Source organism: Oncorhynchus mykiss, chromosome 15 (genome assembly GCF_013265735.2).
Source record: "Oncorhynchus mykiss isolate Arlee chromosome 15, USDA_OmykA_1.1, whole genome shotgun sequence".
NCBI classification, from domain to species: domain Eukaryota; kingdom Metazoa; phylum Chordata; class Actinopteri; order Salmoniformes; family Salmonidae; genus Oncorhynchus; species Oncorhynchus mykiss.
In genome coordinates, this window is record NC_048579.1 from 77,260,311 (window position 1) to 77,278,062 (window position 17,752).

At 49.8% G+C, this 17,752-nt stretch overlaps 1 protein-coding gene across 2 annotated transcripts in view; it reads right to left on the bottom strand.

Moving 5' to 3' along the window:
* LOC110512778 (thyrotropin-releasing hormone-degrading ectoenzyme) overlaps positions 1 to 17,493 on the bottom strand; it is a 406,337-nt gene extending 388,844 nt beyond the window's left edge. For both annotated transcript variants that reach the window (XR_005036243.1, XM_036945426.1), the window contains exon 1: positions 16,243 to 17,493. Coding sequence is in view for 1 of the 2 variants with exons in the window: in XM_036945426.1 (XP_036801321.1) it covers positions 16,243 to 16,967 (725 nt within the window). In the remaining variant the exon portion in view is untranslated. The remainder of the gene's footprint in view (positions 1 to 16,242) is intronic.
* Positions 17,494 to 17,752: the final 259 nt, after the last annotated feature.

Sequence of the window (17,752 nt, forward strand, 5' to 3'; positions counted from 1 at the left end):
CAATATCAATTAAAAAAGGCAATTAAGCTCCATCTCCATTAGCCCTCTCTCCATTTCTCATTCCCTTGATCCCTCCATTTCTCATTCCCTTGATCCTATGATCACTCCTTCCCTCCTCCCTCCATTTCTCATTCCCTTGATCCCTCCGTTCCCTACATCCTATGTTCACTCCTTCCCTCCTCTCTCCATTTCTCATTCCCTTGATCCCTCCATTCCCTACATCCTATGTTCACTCCTTCCCTCCTCTCTCCATTTCTCATTCCCTTGATCCCTCCATTCCCTACATCCTATGATCACTCCTTCCCTCCTCTCTCCATTTCTCATTCCCTTGATCCCTCCATTCCCTACATCCTATGATCACTCCTTCCCTCCTCTCTCCATTTCTCATTCCCTTGATCCCTCCATTCCCTACATCCTATGTTCACTCCTTCTCTCCTCCCTCATTTCTCATTCCCTTGATCCCTCCATTCCCTACATCCTATGTTCACTCCTTACCTCCTCCCTCCATTTCTCATTCCCTTGATCCCTCCATTCCCTACATCCTATGTTCACTCCTTCCCTCCTCCCTCCATTTCTCATTCCCTTGATCCCTCCATTCCCTACATCCTATGATCACTCCTTCCCTCCTCCCTCTATCTCTCCATCTCTCTATCCCTCCATCCCTCCATTTCTCCATGCTATCAGTTGCCAGCCAACTTCCCACCGCCTTGGAGTGCTGCTCTGTGGCTGAAAGCCAAAAGAACCCCATGTCTCCAAGTTTTTCAAAGGAAAAGCAAAGTTTGTATCAGGTTTTGGCTTTCACTCCCTAAACCCTTAAAATCAGAGAAAGACCAGGCACAATACTCACAGGCAGCTGAGGGGTAGAGAGAGGTAGAGAGAGGTAGAGAGAGTGAAAGAGAGAGGTAGAGAGAGGTAGAGAGAGAGAGGTAGAGAGAGAGATAGAGAGAGAGAGGTAGAGAGAGAGAGAAGTAGAGAGAGAGCGGTAGAGAGAGAGAGGTAGAGAGAGAGAGAGGTAGAGAGAGAGAGGTAGAGAGAGAGGTTGTCAGAGGCTGAAAGGCCCAGCAGGCTACTCTTATTGTAGAGATGACAGGAGAGCAGAGGAGAGGCAGGGGGAGGCAGGGGAGGCAGGGGGAGGCAGGGGGAGCCATGAGGAGGCAGGGTGAGGCCGGGTGAGGCAGGGTGAGGCAGCGGGAGGCAGCGGGAGGCAGGAGGAGGCAGGGAGAGGCAGGGTGAGGCAGGGGGAGGCAGGGTAAGGCAGGAGGAGGCAGGGAGAGGCAGGGTGAGGCAGGAGGAGGCAGGGGGAGGCAGTGGGAGGCAGGAGGAGGCAGGGAGAGGCAGGGTAAGGCAGGAGGAGGCAGGGAGAGGCAGGGTAAGGCAGGAGGAGGCAGGGAGAGGCAGGGTAAGGCAGGAGGAGGCAGGGAGAGGCAGGGTAAGGCAGGAGGAGGCAGGGAGAGGCAGGGTAAGGCAGGAGGAGGCAGGGAGAGGCAGGGTAAGGCAGGAGGAGGCAGGGAGAGGCAGGGTAAGGCAGGAGGAGGCAGGGGGAGGCAGCGGGAGGCAGGAGGAGGCAGGGAGAGGCAGGGTGAGGCAGGGGGAGGCAGGGTGAGGCAGGAGGAGGCAGGGAGAGGCAGGGTGAGGCAGGGTAAGGCAGGGGGAGGCAGGAGGAGGCAGGAGGAGGCAGGGGAAGGCAGCGGATCGAAGGAGGTATTAGTACATTTGTGAAGGGCGTTAAGTGTGTTTGGGATGATGCTGAACCCGACAGAACCTGGCTGGACCATCTCCAGCTTCGCTAGGCTATGTCTGGGAAACGCCTGCACGCTGCGGAGAAAAAACTATTTTCTCCTACAGTAAAAGAAAGACCTCTGGCTCACTAGACAAGACAGTCCAGGTGAAGTAGAGTATCAGTGGGCATGGACAGGGATGGGAATTAACCACCTACAGCACGTTGAGTTCACTCAGCCTGATCACACATCTGTTTGTGCTCTCAACAACTCCATCCATTGGCAAGCTAAACATGACAGAGAGTTGTGACAGGGAGCTGTGATAGGGAGTTGTGATAGGGAGTTGTGATAGGGAGTTGTGACAGGGAGTTGTGACAGGGAGTTGTGACAGGGAGTTGTGACAGGGAGCTGTGACAGGGAGCTGTGATAGGGAGTTGTGACAGGGAGCTGTGATAGGGAGTTGTGACATGGATCTGTGACAGAGAGCTGTGATAGGGAGTTGTGACAGGGAGTTGTGATAGGGAACTGTGATAGGGAGTTGTGACAGGGAGTTGTGATAGGGAGTTGTGACAGGGAGCTGTGATAGGGAGTTGTGATAGGGAGTTGTGACAGGGAGTTGTGATAGGGAGCTGTGACAGGGAGCTGTGGCAGGGAGCTGTGACAGGGAGCTGTGATAGGGAGTTGTGACAGGGAGTTGTGACAGGGAGTTGTGATAGGGAGGTGTGACAGTGAGCTGTGACAGGGAGTTTTGATAGAGAGCTGTGACAGGGAGTTGTGACAGGAAGCTGTGACAGTGAGCTGTGACAGGGAGTTGTGATAGAGAGCTGTGACAGGGAGTTGTGACAGGGAGTTGTGACAGGGAGCTGTGATAGAGAGCTGTGATAGAGAGCTGTGACAGGGAGTTGTGACAGGGAGCTGTGATAGGGAGCTGTGATAGAGAGCTGTGACAGGGAGCTGTGACAGGGAGTTGTGACAGGGAGTTGTGACAGGGAGCTGTGACAGGGAGCTGTGACAGGGAGTTGTGACAGGGAGTTGTGACAGGGAGTTGTGACAGGGCGCTGTGACAGGGAGTTGTGACAGGGAGTTGTGACAGGGAGTTGTGACAGGGAGCTGTGACAGGGAGTTGTGACAGGGAGTTGTGATAGGGAACTGTGATAGGGAGTTGTGACAGGGAGTTGTGATAGGGAGCTGTGATAGGGAGCTGTGACAGGGAGTTGTGACAGGGAGTTGTGATAGGGAGTTGTGATAGGGAGTTGTGACAGGGAGTTGGCATGACAGGGAGTTGTGACAGGGAGTTGTGACAGGGAGTTGTGACAGGGAGTTGTGACAGGGAGCTGTGATAGGGAGTTGTGATAGGCAGTTGTAACAGGGAGTTGTGACAGGGAGCTGTGACAGGGAGTTGTGACAGGGAGTTGTGATAGGGAACTGTGATAGGGAGTTGTGACAGGGAGTTGTGATAGGGAGCTGTGATAGGGAGCTGTGACAGGGAGTTGTGACAGGGAGTTGTGATAGGGAGTTGTGATAGGGAGTTGTGACAGGGAGTTGGCATGACAGGGAGTTGTGACAGGGAGTTGTGACAGGGAGTTGTGACAGGGAGTTGTGACAGGGAGTTGTGACAGGGAGCTGTGATAGGGAGTTGTGATAGGGAGCTGTGACAGGGAGTTGTGATAGGGAGCTGTGATAGGGAGCTGTGACAGGGAGTTGTGACAGGGAGTTGTGATAGGGAACTGTGATAGGGAGTTGTGACAGGGAGTTGTGATAGGGAGCTGTGATAGGGAGCTGTGACAGGGAGTTGTGACAGGGAGTTGTGATAGGGAGTTGTGATAGGGAGTTGTGACAGGGAGTTGGCATGACAGGGAGTTGTGACAGGGAGTTGTGACAGGGAGTTGTGACAGGGAGTTGTGACAGGGAGCTGTGACAGGGAGTTGTGATAGGCAGTTGTAACAGGGAGTTGTGACAGGGAGCTGTGACAGGGAGTTGTGACAGGGAGTTGTGATAGGGAACTGTGATAGGGAGTTGTGACAGGGAGTTGTGATAGGGAGCTGTGATAGGGAGCTGTGACAGGGAGTTGTGACAGGGAGTTGTGATAGGGAGTTGTGATAGGGAGTTGTGACAGGGAGTTGGCATGACAGGGAGTTGTGACAGGGAGTTGTGACAGGGAGTTGTGACAGGGAGTTGTGACAGGGAGTTGTGACAGGGAGCTGTGATAGGGAGTTGTGATAGGCAGTTGTAACAGGGAGTTGTGACAGGGAGTTGTGACAGGGAGTTGTCACAGGGAGTTGTGACAGGGAGTTGTGACAGGGAGTTGTGATAGGGAGTTGTGACAGGGAGTTGTGACAGGGAGTTGTGACAGGGAGTTGTGATAGGGAGTTGTGACAGGGAGTTGTGACAGGGAGTTGTGACAGGGAGTTGTGACAGGGAGTTGTGATAGGGAGTTGTGACAGGGAGTTGTGACAGGGAGTTGTGACAGGGAGTTGTGATAGGGAGTTGTGACAGGGAGCTGTGATAGGGAGTTGTGATAGGGAGCTGTGACAGGGAGTTGTGATAGGGAGCTGTGACAGGGAGTTGTGATAGGGAGCTGTGACAGGGAGTTGTGACAGGGAGTTGTGACGGGGAGTTGTGATAGGGAGCTGTAATAGGGAGCTCTGATAGGGAGTTGTGACAGGGAGTTGGCATGATAACACAAACAGACTGGCACTCAGGCTAATGTCCCCCTCCCTTACACTATAAAACGCTCTGAGCGTCCATCTGGAATGCAAAAGCTCTATATAAGATCAATCAATATTTATCCAATATTACGATGCTGTTATGAAAACTATTTGTTATAGTACTAAAATCTAATGTCCTGTCCTGTACCTCTATTCTGAAACACGTCCTCTGGCTGAGTCCCAGATGGCACACTATTCCCTATGAAGTAGTGCACTATATAGGGAATAGGGCTCTGGTCTAGAGTAGTGCACTATATAGGGAATAGGGCTCTGGTCTAAAGTAGTGCACTATATAGGGAATAGGCCTCTGGTCTAAAGTAGTGCACTGTATAGGGAATAGGGCTCTGGTCTAAAGTAGTGCACTGTATAGGGAATAGGGCTCTGGTCTAAAGTAGTGCACTATATAGGGAATAGGGCTCTGGTCTAAAGTAGTGCAATATGTAGGGAATAGGGTTCTGGTCTAAAGTAGTGTACTATATAGGGAATAGGGCTCTGGTCTAAAGTAGTGCACTATATAGGGAATAGGGCTCTGGTCTAATGTAGTGCACCACATAGGGAATAGGGCTCTGGTCTAAAGTAGTGTACTACATAGGTAATGGTCTAAAGTAGTGCACCACATAGGGAATAGGGCTCCATTCGCGACGAAACCTCTGTTTGTCGTCACGGTCGATCCAATCATGTGTAATTAGCATTGATTTATAAATCACTGAAGTCATGTCCTTTAACGACCCCCCAGCCAGCTGCCCCGGCGCTCGGCTGAACCTACGGTACAAGTCACCAAGTCACTTATCTACCAGGCTGGATGTGAGGCGTGTGGCTGAACCTACGGTCCTAGTCACCAAGTCACTTATCTACCAGGCTGGATGTGAGGCGTGTGGCTGAACCTACGGTCCTAGTCACCAAGTCACTTATCTACCAGGCTGGATGTGAGGCGTGTGGCTGAACCTACGGTCCTAGTCACCAAGTCACTTATCTACCAGGCTGGATGTGAGGCGTGTGGCTGTGTGACCGACCTGCTGCTGGGAGCCGTTGTTCAATACGCAGAGTTCAGATGACGGTAACCTGACATGACACTGACCATCAGCGTGACTCACAAAATGGCGCCCTATTTCTAGAAATAGTGACCCTGTGGATCCTGGTCCAAAGTAGTGTACTATATAGGGAATAGGGCTCTGGTCTAAAGTAGTGCACTATATAGGGAATAGGGCTCTGGTCTAAAGTAGTGTACTATATAGGGAATAGGGCTCTGGTTTAATGTAGTGCACTATATAGGGAATAGGGCCCTGGTCAAAAGTAGTGTACTATATAGGGAATAGGGCTCTGGTCTAAAGTAGTGTACTATATAGGGAATAGGGCTCTGGTCTAAAGTAGTGCACTATATAGGGAATAGGACTCTGGTCTAAAGTAGTGCACTATATAGGGAATAGGGCTCTGGTCTATAGTAGTGCACTATATAGGGAATAGGGTTCTGGTCTAAAGTAGTGCACTATATAGGGAATAGGGCTCTGGTCTAAAGTAGTGCACTATATAGGGGCGGCAGCGTAGCCTAGTGGTTAGAGCGTCGGACTAGTAACCGGAAGGTTGCGAGTTCAAACCCCCGAGCTGACAAGGTACAAATCTGTCGTTCTGCCCCTGAACAGGCAGTTAACCCACTGTTCCCAGGCCGTCATTGAAAATAAGAATTTGTTCTTAACTGACTTGCCTGGTTAAATAAAGGTAAAAAAAAAAATATAGGGAATAGGGCTCTGGTCTATAGTAGTGCACTAGATAGGGAATGGGGTGGCCTTTGAGTCGCATACTTTGTTATTTTGAAATGTCACAGAACAGAAGTTGGTGGTTCAAGTCATCAGATACAAGTCAGTTAAAGCTAATACACACACACACACACACACACACACACACACACACACACACACTCCCCCTTCCCCTGCTCATGGTCAATGACACACACACACACACACTCCCCCTTCCACCGATCATGGTCAATGACACATACACACACACACACACACACACACACACACACACACACACACACACACACACACACACACAACACACACACACACACACACACACACACACACACACACACACACACACACACACACACACACACACACACACACTCCCCCTTCCACTGATCATGATAAATGCATGAGGCAGTATCTACAGTACATGGACAGACTGTCACACCCATTGGCCTATTGACTGACTGCGGTCCAGTCAATGGTGTGTGTGTGTGTGTGTGTGTGTGTCTGTGTGTGTGTGTGTGTGTGTGTGTGTGTGTGTGTGTGTGTGTGTGTGTGTGTGTGTGTGTGTGTGTGTGTGTGGCCCTGACCTTCTAACTGACTGACCAATGGAACAAGGTCTTGCCTCACGGGGCTTATAGAATAGCTGAATGACCAACATGGTACCTTGGTTGATTGAGGCCTGCAGACACAGTGCCGTATGGAGTGAGGCCTGCAGACACAGTGCCGTATGGAGTGAGGCCTGCAGATACAGTGCCGTATGGAGTGAGGCCTGCAGATACAGTGCCGTATGGAGTGAGGGCTGAGGACACGGTGCCGTATGGAGTGAGGCCTGCAGACACAGTGCCGTATGGAGTGAGGCCTGCAGATACAGTGCTGTATGGAGTGAGGGCTGAGGACACGGTGCCGTATGGAGTGGGGGCTGCAGATACAGTGCCGTATGGAGTGAGGCCTGCAGATACAGTGCTGTATGGAGTGAGGCCTGCAGATACAGTGCCGTATGGAGTGAGGCCTGTAGATACAGTGCCGTATGGAGTGAGGCCTGCAGACACAGTGCCGTATGGAGTGAGGGCTGCAGATACAGTGCCGTATGGAGTGAGGCCTGCAGATACAGTGCCGTATGGAGTGGGGGCTGAGGACACGGTGCCGTATGGAGTGAGGCCTGCAGACACAGTGCCGTATGGAGTGAGGCCTGCAGATACAGTGCTGTATGGAGTGAGGGCTGAGGACACGGTGCCGTATGGAGTGGGGGCTGCAGATACAGTGCCGTATGGAGTGAGGCCTGCAGATACAGTGCCGTATGGAGTGGGGGCTGAGGACGACGTGGCCGTATGGAGTGAGGCCTGCAGATACAGTACCGTATGGAGTGAGGGCTGAGGACACAGTGCCGTATAGAGTGAGGCCTGCAGATACAGTGCCGTATGGAGTGGGGGCTGAGGACACAGTGCCGTATAGAGTGAGGCCTGCAGATACAGTACCGTATGGAGTGAGGGCTGAGGACACAGTGCCGTATGGAGTGAGGCCTGTAGATACAGTGCCGTATGGAGTGAGGCCTGCAGATACAGTGCTGTATGGAGTGAGGGCTGAGGACACAGTGCCGTATAGAGTGAGGCCTGCAGATACAGTACCGTATGGAGTGAGGGCTGAGGACACAGTGCCGTATAGAGTGAGGCCTGCAGATACAGTACCGTATGGAGTGAGGCCTGCAGATACAGTACCGTATGGAGTGAGGGCTGAGGACAGTGCCGTATAGAGTGAGGCCTGCAGATACAGTACCGTATGGAGTGAGGGCTGAGGACACAGTGCCGTATAGAGTGAGGCCTGCAGATACAGTACCGTATGGAGTGAGGGCTGAGGACACAGTGCCGTATAGAGTGAGGCCTGCAGATACAGTACCGTATGGAGTGAGGGCTGCAGATACAGTGTCGTATGGAGTGAGGCCTGCAGATACAGTGCCGTATAGAGTGAGGCCTGCAGATACAGTGCCGTATGGAGTGGGGGCTGCAGATACAGTGCCGTATGGAGTGAGGCCTGCAGATACAGTACCGTATGGAGTGAGGCCTGCAGATACAGTACCGTATGGAGTGAGGCCTGCAGATACAGTGCCGTATGGAGTGAGGGCTGAGGACACAGTACCGTATGGAGTGAGGCCTGCAGATACAGTGCCGTATAGAGTGAGGCCTGCAGATACAGTACCGTATGGAGTGAGGCCTGTAGATACAGTACCGTATGGAGTGAGGGCTACAGATACAGTGCAGTATGGAGTGAGGGCTGCAGATACAGTGTCGTATGGAGTGAGGCCTGCAGATACAGTGCCGTATAGAGTGAGGCCTGCAGATACAGTGCCGTATGGAGTGGGGGCTGAGGACACGGTGCCGTATGGAGTGGGGGCTGAGGACACGGTGCCGTATGGAGTGAGGCCTACAGATACAGTGCCGTATGGAGTGAGGCCTGTAGATACAGTACCGTATGGAGTGAGGGCTACAGATACAGTGCAGTATGGAGTGAGGGCTGCAGATACAGTACCGTATGGAGTGAGGCCTGCAGATACAGTGCAGTATGGAGTGAGGGCTGCAGATACAGTACCGTATGGAGTGAGGCCTGCAGATACAGTGCTGTATGGAGTGAGGGCTGAGGACACAGTGCCGTATGGAGTGAGGCCTGTAGATACAGTGCCGTATGGAGTGAGGCCTGCAGATACAGTACCGTATAGAGTGAGGCCTGCAGATACAGTGCCGTATGGAGTGAGGCCTGTAGATACAGTGCCGTATGGAGTGGGGGCTGAGGACACGGTGCCGTATGGAGTGAGGGCTGAGGACGACGTGGCCGTATGGAGTGAGGCCTACAGATACAGTGCCGTATGGAGTGAGGCCTGCAGATACAGTGCCGTATGGAGTGAGGCCTGCAGATACAGTGCCGTATAGAGTGAGGCCTGCAGATACAGTGCTGTATGGAGTGAGGGCTGAGGACACAGTGCCGTATAGAGTGAGGCCTGCAGATACAGTACCGTATGGAGTGAGGGCTGAGGACACAGTGCCGTATAGAGTGAGGCCTGCAGATACAGTACCGTATGGAGTGAGGCCTGCAGATACAGTACCGTATGGAGTGAGGGCTGAGGACAGTGCCGTATAGAGTGAGGCCTGCAGATACAGTACCGTATGGAGTGAGGGCTGAGGACACAGTGCCGTATAGAGTGAGGCCTGCAGATACAGTACCGTATGGAGTGAGGGCTGAGGACACAGTGCCGTATAGAGTGAGGCCTGCAGATACAGTACCGTATGGAGTGAGGGCTGCAGATACAGTGTCGTATGGAGTGAGGCCTGCAGATACAGTGCCGTATAGAGTGAGGCCTGCAGATACAGTGCCGTATGGAGTGGGGGCTGCAGATACAGTGCCGTATGGAGTGAGGCCTGCAGATACAGTACCGTATGGAGTGAGGCCTGCAGATACAGTACCGTATGGAGTGAGGCCTGCAGATACAGTGCCGTATGGAGTGAGGGCTGAGGACACAGTACCGTATGGAGTGAGGCCTGCAGATACAGTGCCGTATAGAGTGAGGCCTGCAGATACAGTACCGTATGGAGTGAGGCCTGTAGATACAGTACCGTATGGAGTGAGGGCTACAGATACAGTGCAGTATGGAGTGAGGGCTGCAGATACAGTGTCGTATGGAGTGAGGCCTGCAGATACAGTGCCGTATAGAGTGAGGCCTGCAGATACAGTGCCGTATGGAGTGGGGGCTGAGGACACGGTGCCGTATGGAGTGGGGGCTGAGGACACGGTGCCGTATGGAGTGAGGCCTACAGATACAGTGCCGTATGGAGTGAGGCCTGTAGATACAGTACCGTATGGAGTGAGGGCTACAGATACAGTGCAGTATGGAGTGAGGGCTGCAGATACAGTACCGTATGGAGTGAGGCCTGCAGATACAGTGCAGTATGGAGTGAGGGCTGCAGATACAGTACCGTATGGAGTGAGGCCTGCAGATACAGTGCTGTATGGAGTGAGGGCTGAGGACACAGTGCCGTATGGAGTGAGGCCTGTAGATACAGTGCCGTATGGAGTGAGGCCTGCAGATACAGTACCGTATAGAGTGAGGCCTGCAGATACAGTGCCGTATGGAGTGAGGCCTGTAGATACAGTGCCGTATGGAGTGGGGGCTGAGGACACGGTGCCGTATGGAGTGAGGGCTGAGGACGACGTGGCCGTATGGAGTGAGGCCTACAGATACAGTGCCGTATGGAGTGAGGCCTGCAGATACAGTGCCGTATGGAGTGAGGCCTGCAGATACAGTGCCGTATAGAGTGAGGCCTGCAGATACGGTGCCGTATGGAGTGAGGCCTGCAGATACAGTGCCGTATAGAGTGAGGCCTGCAGATACGGTGCCGTATGGAGTGAGGCCTGCAGATACAGTGCCGTATAGAGTGAGGCCTGCAGATACAGTGCAGTATGGAGTGAGGCCTGCAGATACAGTGCCGTATAGAGTGAGGCCTGCAGATACAGTGCCGTATGGAGTGAGGGCTGAGGACACAGTGCCGTATGGAGTGAGGCCTGCAGATACAGTGCCGTATGGAGTGAGGCCTGCAGATACAGTGCCGTATGGAGTGAGGCCTGCAGATACAGTGCCGTATGGAGTGAGGCCTGCAGACACAGTGCCGTATGGAGTGAGGCCTGCAGATACAGTGCCGTATGGAGTGAGGCCTGCAGATACGGTGCCGTATGGAGTGAGGCCTGCAGATACAGTGCCGTATGGAGTGAGGCCTACAGATACAGTACCGTATGGAGTGAGGCCTGCAGATACAGTGCCGTATAGAGTGAGGCCTGCAGATACAGTGCCGTATGGAGTGAGGCCTGCAGATACAGTGCCGTATGGAGTGAGGCCTGCAGATACAGTGCCGTATAGAGTGAGGCCTGCAGATACAGTGCCGTATGGAGTGAGGCCTGCAGATACAGTGCCGTATGGAGTGAGGCCTACAGATACAGTGCCGTATGGAGTGAGGCCTGCAGATACAGTGCAGTATGGAGTGAGGCCTACAGATACAGTGCCGTATGGAGTGAGGCCTGCAGATACAGTGCCGTATGGAGTGAGGCCTGCAGATACAGTGCCGTATGGAGTGAGGCCTGCAGATACAGTGCCGTATGGAGTGAGGCCTGCAGATACAGTGCCGTATGGAGTGAGGCCTGCAGATACAGTGCCGTATGGAGTGAGGCCTGCAGATACAGTGCCGTATGGAGTGAGGCCTGCAGATACAGTGCCGTATGGAGTGGGGGCTGCAGATACAGTACCGTATGGAGTGAGGCCTGCAGATACAGTGCAGTATGGAGTGAGGCCTGCAGATACAGTGCAGTATGGAGTGAGGCCTGCAGATACAGTGCCGTATGGAGTGAGGGCTGCAGATACAGTACCGTATGGAGTGAGGGCTGCAGATACAGTACCGTATGGAGTGAGGCCTGCAGATACAGTGCCGTATGGAGTGAGGCCTACAGATACAGTGCCGTATAGAGTGAGGGCTGCAGATACAGTACCGTATGGAGTGAGGGCTGCAGATACAGTACCGTATGGAGTGAGGGCTGCAGATACAGTACCGTATGGAGTGAGGCCTGCAGATACAGTGCCGTATGGAGTGAGGCCTGCAGATACAGTGCCGTATGGAGTGAGGCCTGCAGATACAGTGCCGTATGGAGTGAGGCCTGCAGATACAGTGCCGTATGGAGTGAGGCCTGCAGATACAGTGCAGTATGGAGTGAGGCCTACAGATACAGTGCCGTATGGAGTGAGGCCTGCAGATACAGTGCAGTATGGAGTGAGGCCTGCAGATACGGTGCCGTATGGAGTGAGGCCTGCAGATACAGTACCGTATGGAGTGAGGCCTGCAGATACAGTGCAGTATGGAGTGAGGCCTGCAGATACGGTGCCGTATGGAGTGAGGCCTGCAGATACAGTGCCGTATGGAGTGAGGCCTGCAGATACGGTGCCGTATGGAGTGAGGCCTGCAGATACAGTGCCGTATGGAGTGAGGCCTGCAGATACAGTGAATAATGTGAATATTGGACAGAGGCTCCCAGAAGGACTTACACTGCTGAGAGCGCTTAACTGCCTATTTACTCTGAAATGAATGCCAATATGTTACTCCATGCAAACTAACACTGCAGATGTAGACCGAACAGACTCATTCACTAAGGCACTTCTTTGCAAATATCAATTTAGGAAACATGTTGGTAGAACTCAACAGAAGTAAGAGTAGATGGACTGAATTCAACCTGCGTGATCGTCGGGCATGAAAAGCCAGTTGGGGTGCGGTCCAAAAAGTAACACATGTAAATATATATTTGTCCGTGTTTATCTTGAAATAGTTTCCTTGTTAATAACTCCATTGGTTCCAGGTCTACCACAGTGAACATGCAGAAACTCACTACTTTCATTCATCTGCTTAGTCTGCCCTCATATTTACAGTACAAAACATTGACACGTTTTACCCATTTTTGTTTTTCATGATAATCAAGGAAAAAACGTTTTGACAAACAGTTGCATTCGTGAGTTTAATTGGAGAGAAAAAAAAGTTCCACCGAGGAAAAAACGTTATAAAATGTAATTTATAAGAATTCTGTAAGTACAGAAATCGTTTGCTCAGTGGGAAATTAGTATCCAACTAGTCGCTGACGACCGTATGGAGTTTGTGACAGAAACTATGTGAGTTTATTACAGTATTATAGACACTATGTCCTGGGATTTACTATGGTCTTCTAGATGAACCCCTTACAGTATTATAGACACTATGACCTGGGATTTACTATGGTCTTCTAGATGAACCCCTTACAGTATTATAGACACTATGACCTGGGATTTACTATGGTCTTCTAGATGAACCCCTTACAGTATTATAGACACTATGACCTGGGATTTACTATGGTCTTCTAGATTAACCCCTTACAGTATTATAGACACTATGACCTGGGATTTACTATGGTCTTCTAGATGAACCCCTTACAGTATTATAGACACTATGTCCTGGGATTTACTATGGTCTTCTAGATTAACCCCTTACAGTATTATAGACACTATGACCTGGGATTTACTATGGTCTTCTAGATTAACCCCTTACAGTATTATAGACACTATGTCCTGGGATTTACTATGGTCTTCTAGATGAACCCCTTACAGTATTATAGACACTATGACCTGGGATTTACTATGGTCTTCTAGATGAACCCCTTACAGTATTATAGACACTATGACCTGGGATTTACTATGGTCTTCTAGATGAACCCCTTACAGTATTATAGACACTATGACCTGGGATTTACTATGGTCTTCTAGATTAACCCCTTACAGTATTATAGACACTATGACCTGGGATTTACTATGGTCTTCTAGATGAACCCCTTACAGTATTATAGACACTATGTCCTGGGATTTACTATGGTCTTCTAGATTAACCCCTTACAGTATTATAGACACTATGACCTGGGATTTACTATGGTCTTCTAGATTAACCCCTTACAGTATTATAGACACTATGTCCTGGGATTTACTATGGTCTTCTAGATTAACCCCTTACAGTATTATAGACACTATGACCTGGGATTTACTATGGTCTTCTAGATTAACCCCTTACAGTATTATAGACACTATGTCCTGGGATTTACTATGGTCTTTTAGATTAACCCCTTACAGTATTATAGACACTATGACCTGGGATTTACTATGGTCTTCTAGATTAACCCCTTACAGTATTATAGACACTATGTCCTGGGATTTACTATGGTCTTCTAGATTAACCCCTTACAGTATTATAGACACTATGACCTGGGATTTACTATGGTCTTCTAGATTAACCCCTTACAGTATTATAGACACTATGTCCTGGGATTTACTATGGTCTTCTAGATTAACCCCTTACAGTATTATAGACACTATGACCTGGGATTTACTATGGTCTTCTAGATTAACGCCTTACAGTATTATAGACACTATGACCTGGGATTTACTATGGTCTTCTAGATTAACCCCTTACAGTATTATAGACACTATGACCTGGGATTTACTATGGTCTTCTAGATGAACCCCTTACAGTATTATAGACACTATGACCTGGGATTTACTATGGTCTTCTAGATGAACCCCTTACAGTATTATAGACACTATGACCTGGGATTTACTATGGTCTTCTAGATTAACCCCTTACAGTATTATAGACACTATGACCTGGGATTTACTATGGTCTTCTAGATTAACCCCTTACAGTATTATAGACACTATGACCTGGGATTTACTATGGTCTTCTAGATTAACCCCTTACAGTATTATAGACACTATGACCTGGGATTTACTATGGTCTTCTAGATTAACCCCTTACAGTATTATAGACACTATGTCCTGGGATTTACTATGGTCTTCTAGATTAACCCCTTACAGTATTATAGACACTATGACCTGGGATTTACTATGGTCTTCTAGATTAACCCCTTACAGTATTATAGACACTATGACCTGGGATTTACTATGGTCTTCTAGATTAACCCCTTACAGTATTATAGACACTATGACCTGGGATTTACTATGGTCTTCTAGATGAACCCCTTATAGTATTATAGACACTGTGACCTGGGATTTACTATGGTCTTCTAGATTAACCCCTTACAGTATTATAGACACTGTGACCTGGGATTTACTGTGGTCTTCTAGATTAACCCCTTACAGTATTATAGACACTGTGACCTGGGATTTACTATGGTCTTCTAGATTAACCCCTTACAGTATTATAGACACTATGACCTGGGATTTACTATGGTCTTCTAGATTAACCCCTTACAGTATTATAGACACTATGTCCTGGGATTTACTATGGTCTTCTAGATGAACCCCTTACAGTATTATAGACACTATGACCTGGGATTTACTATGGTCTTCTAGATTAACCCATTACAGTATTATAGACACTATGACCTGGGATTTACTATGGTCTTCTAGATGAACCCCTTACCTTCTAACGACTCATCATAGAGCCAAACCGGTGCGTGTTGGTGAGAAGCTCTTCATAGATGGGTCATAACAGTTTGTTTTCAAACCGTTTGGAATTTACTAACATATTTTTTGGGAGAACCGTTTTCGGTATCTCACAAACACCGTTTTCCTGTCTCACAAACACCGTTTTCGGTATCTCACAAACACCGTTTCCCTGTCTCACAAACACTGTTTCCCTGTCTCACAAACACCGTTTTCCTGTCTCACAAACACCGTTTTCGGTATCTCACAAACACTGTTTCCCTGTCTCACAAACACTGTTTCCCTGTCTCACAAACACTGTTTTCCTGTCTCACAAACACCGTTTCCCTGTCTCACAAACACCGTTTTCGGTATCTCACAAACACCGTTTCCCTGTCTCACAAACGCCGTTTCCCTGTCTCACAAACACCGTTTCCCTGTCTCACAAAGACCGTTTCCCTGTCTCACAAAGACCGTTTCCCTGTCTCACAAAGACCGTTTCCCTGTCTCACAAACACCGTTTCCCTGTCTCACAAACACCGTTTCCCCGTCTCACAAACACCGTTTCCCCGTCTCACAAACACTGCTCTAGGCTGTTCATATCTGTTGTAGGATGTATAGTTTTGATACCAAAATGTACTTTATAAAGGGTATTATACAATGTAATGCTTTTATTTAAAAAATGCCACCAGAGGGTGTCAGAGTGGAACAGGCGCAGTCCCTCATTACTCACACACACTACTGGTTGGTTATCAGCGGATACAGAACGAAATGTTTTAAAGGGGCGCGTGTTACTGTGGGACTCAAAGAGTTCAGCTGACAGCGTCACGCGCTGCTTTGAAGTAGGCACTTGGGTTGAGAGACAGACATGTCAGCATAACACGTGTTCAAAATCAAAGGCTGGTTTGTAATATAATGGCTAATCTGTTTCATTTTGGGGGGAGGGGGGACAGATAAGGTTAGTGGACTGTACAGGCTATAGGTTATTGGACTGTACAGGCTATAAACACAACGCTAACTCACACGTCATCATGCCATGGGGTGTGGATGCATAGAGTAACTGTAATGTAAATGGTTACCTTCTCTCTCCCTGCAGCATATATGAGCTGCGGAAAAATCCCAGGAGTTCACTTTCTATTTGAGCGTCGAAAGTAATGTTTACTTTATACGTCCTCATGGGCTTCAGTTCCCTGTGCAAAGCGATCACATAAACCTGGTTTCCCGGGTAATGGAATTGGCGGTGGATTCTCATGACACCGGGTTTTTTATTATCCGAGTAAACCGCCACTTTCTCCACCTCGAGGCGGTCGGTGTGAAGCACTATGAATTTGGTAGAGTTCACACACTCGAATTCAATGTTCACTTCCCCGGAGAAAGTAAAGTTATCCATGTACACTGAGAGACGCAGGTCGTAGTGCCGGGGCCGGAGAGATGTCGGTAACCGGAGGTGTCTCCACGGCTGGGCTTCTTCATCTTTGTGGTTCCCGTTCCCATCCCGTGACCCGTTGAACTTGGCGTTAGAGCCATTTCCCCCTCGTGAGCTACTCTCCCCCGCGCACTCCTCGAACCGGACGCTGAGGAGAACCGCGATGGCCGTGACGACGATGAGAGTGAGGATGGAGATGGCGAACCCCAGGACCAGTTTCTTGTGGACGGTGATGCTTCGCTCCGTGGTCCGGGGCCGAACCACCATGCTATCAGCCCATTGGTCCGACAGGCCTCTGCCGTTCCTCATGTTATTATCCTCTATCCCCATCGGAGTGAATGATAAGCCCTTGCTGCCAAGCTTATCCTCCAAAGACATACTCTGCCGAATCAGAATATGAGGCTTGGTTGGGGTCCGGGCGAAAAAGGGAAACGAAATCCCGATAACAGAGTGTCATCAGTCAGGTCTAATAGCTGCCACTTAGAATAGTCAGAAATATGTCGCGGAGATGAGCACAGCTGATGCCCTGTTGAAGTGCCCAGCGGTAGCAAATGCGACGCGGAATCATAAAAGTGCCCGAAATCAACTTTCCTGATAGATTGAAATCACGGTTTAAATCACAAGCTCGGGTATTGCAGTTGAATATGCTATCCTAATTGTTATCTATCTGCCTTCACGGCCTCCATCTCCGCGCACACAAAGTGTTACACAGAACACAATCCATCGCGGGGACTGATATTGCTGCTGGTGCTGGTGCTGATGATGCTGTTACTGATGGTCCTCACCCTCCGAGCTGTGTGCTCATATTGAGAGCTGCTCCCACATCTACAATATAAAGGACTCTCTCTCGCTCCGTCTCTCTCTCTCTTTCGCTCCGTCTCTCTCTCTCTCTCTCTCTCTCTCTCTCTCTCTCTCTCTGTCTCTGTCTCCGTCTCTCTCTCTCTCTCCCTCTCTCTCTCTCTCTCTCTCTCCCTCTCTCTCTCTGTCTCTGTCTCCGTCTCTCCCTCTCTCTCTCTCTCTCTCTCTCATTCAGCGCCGTAGGAATCTCAGCCTACTTCTTCTTGTAAGAAGGAACTCACGACGGATTTCAACCAGTTAGAAGAAAAAAAACAATTACCAACGACAGAGAGCGAATGAGTTTCCCAGACCCTCTTGCTTTGCCA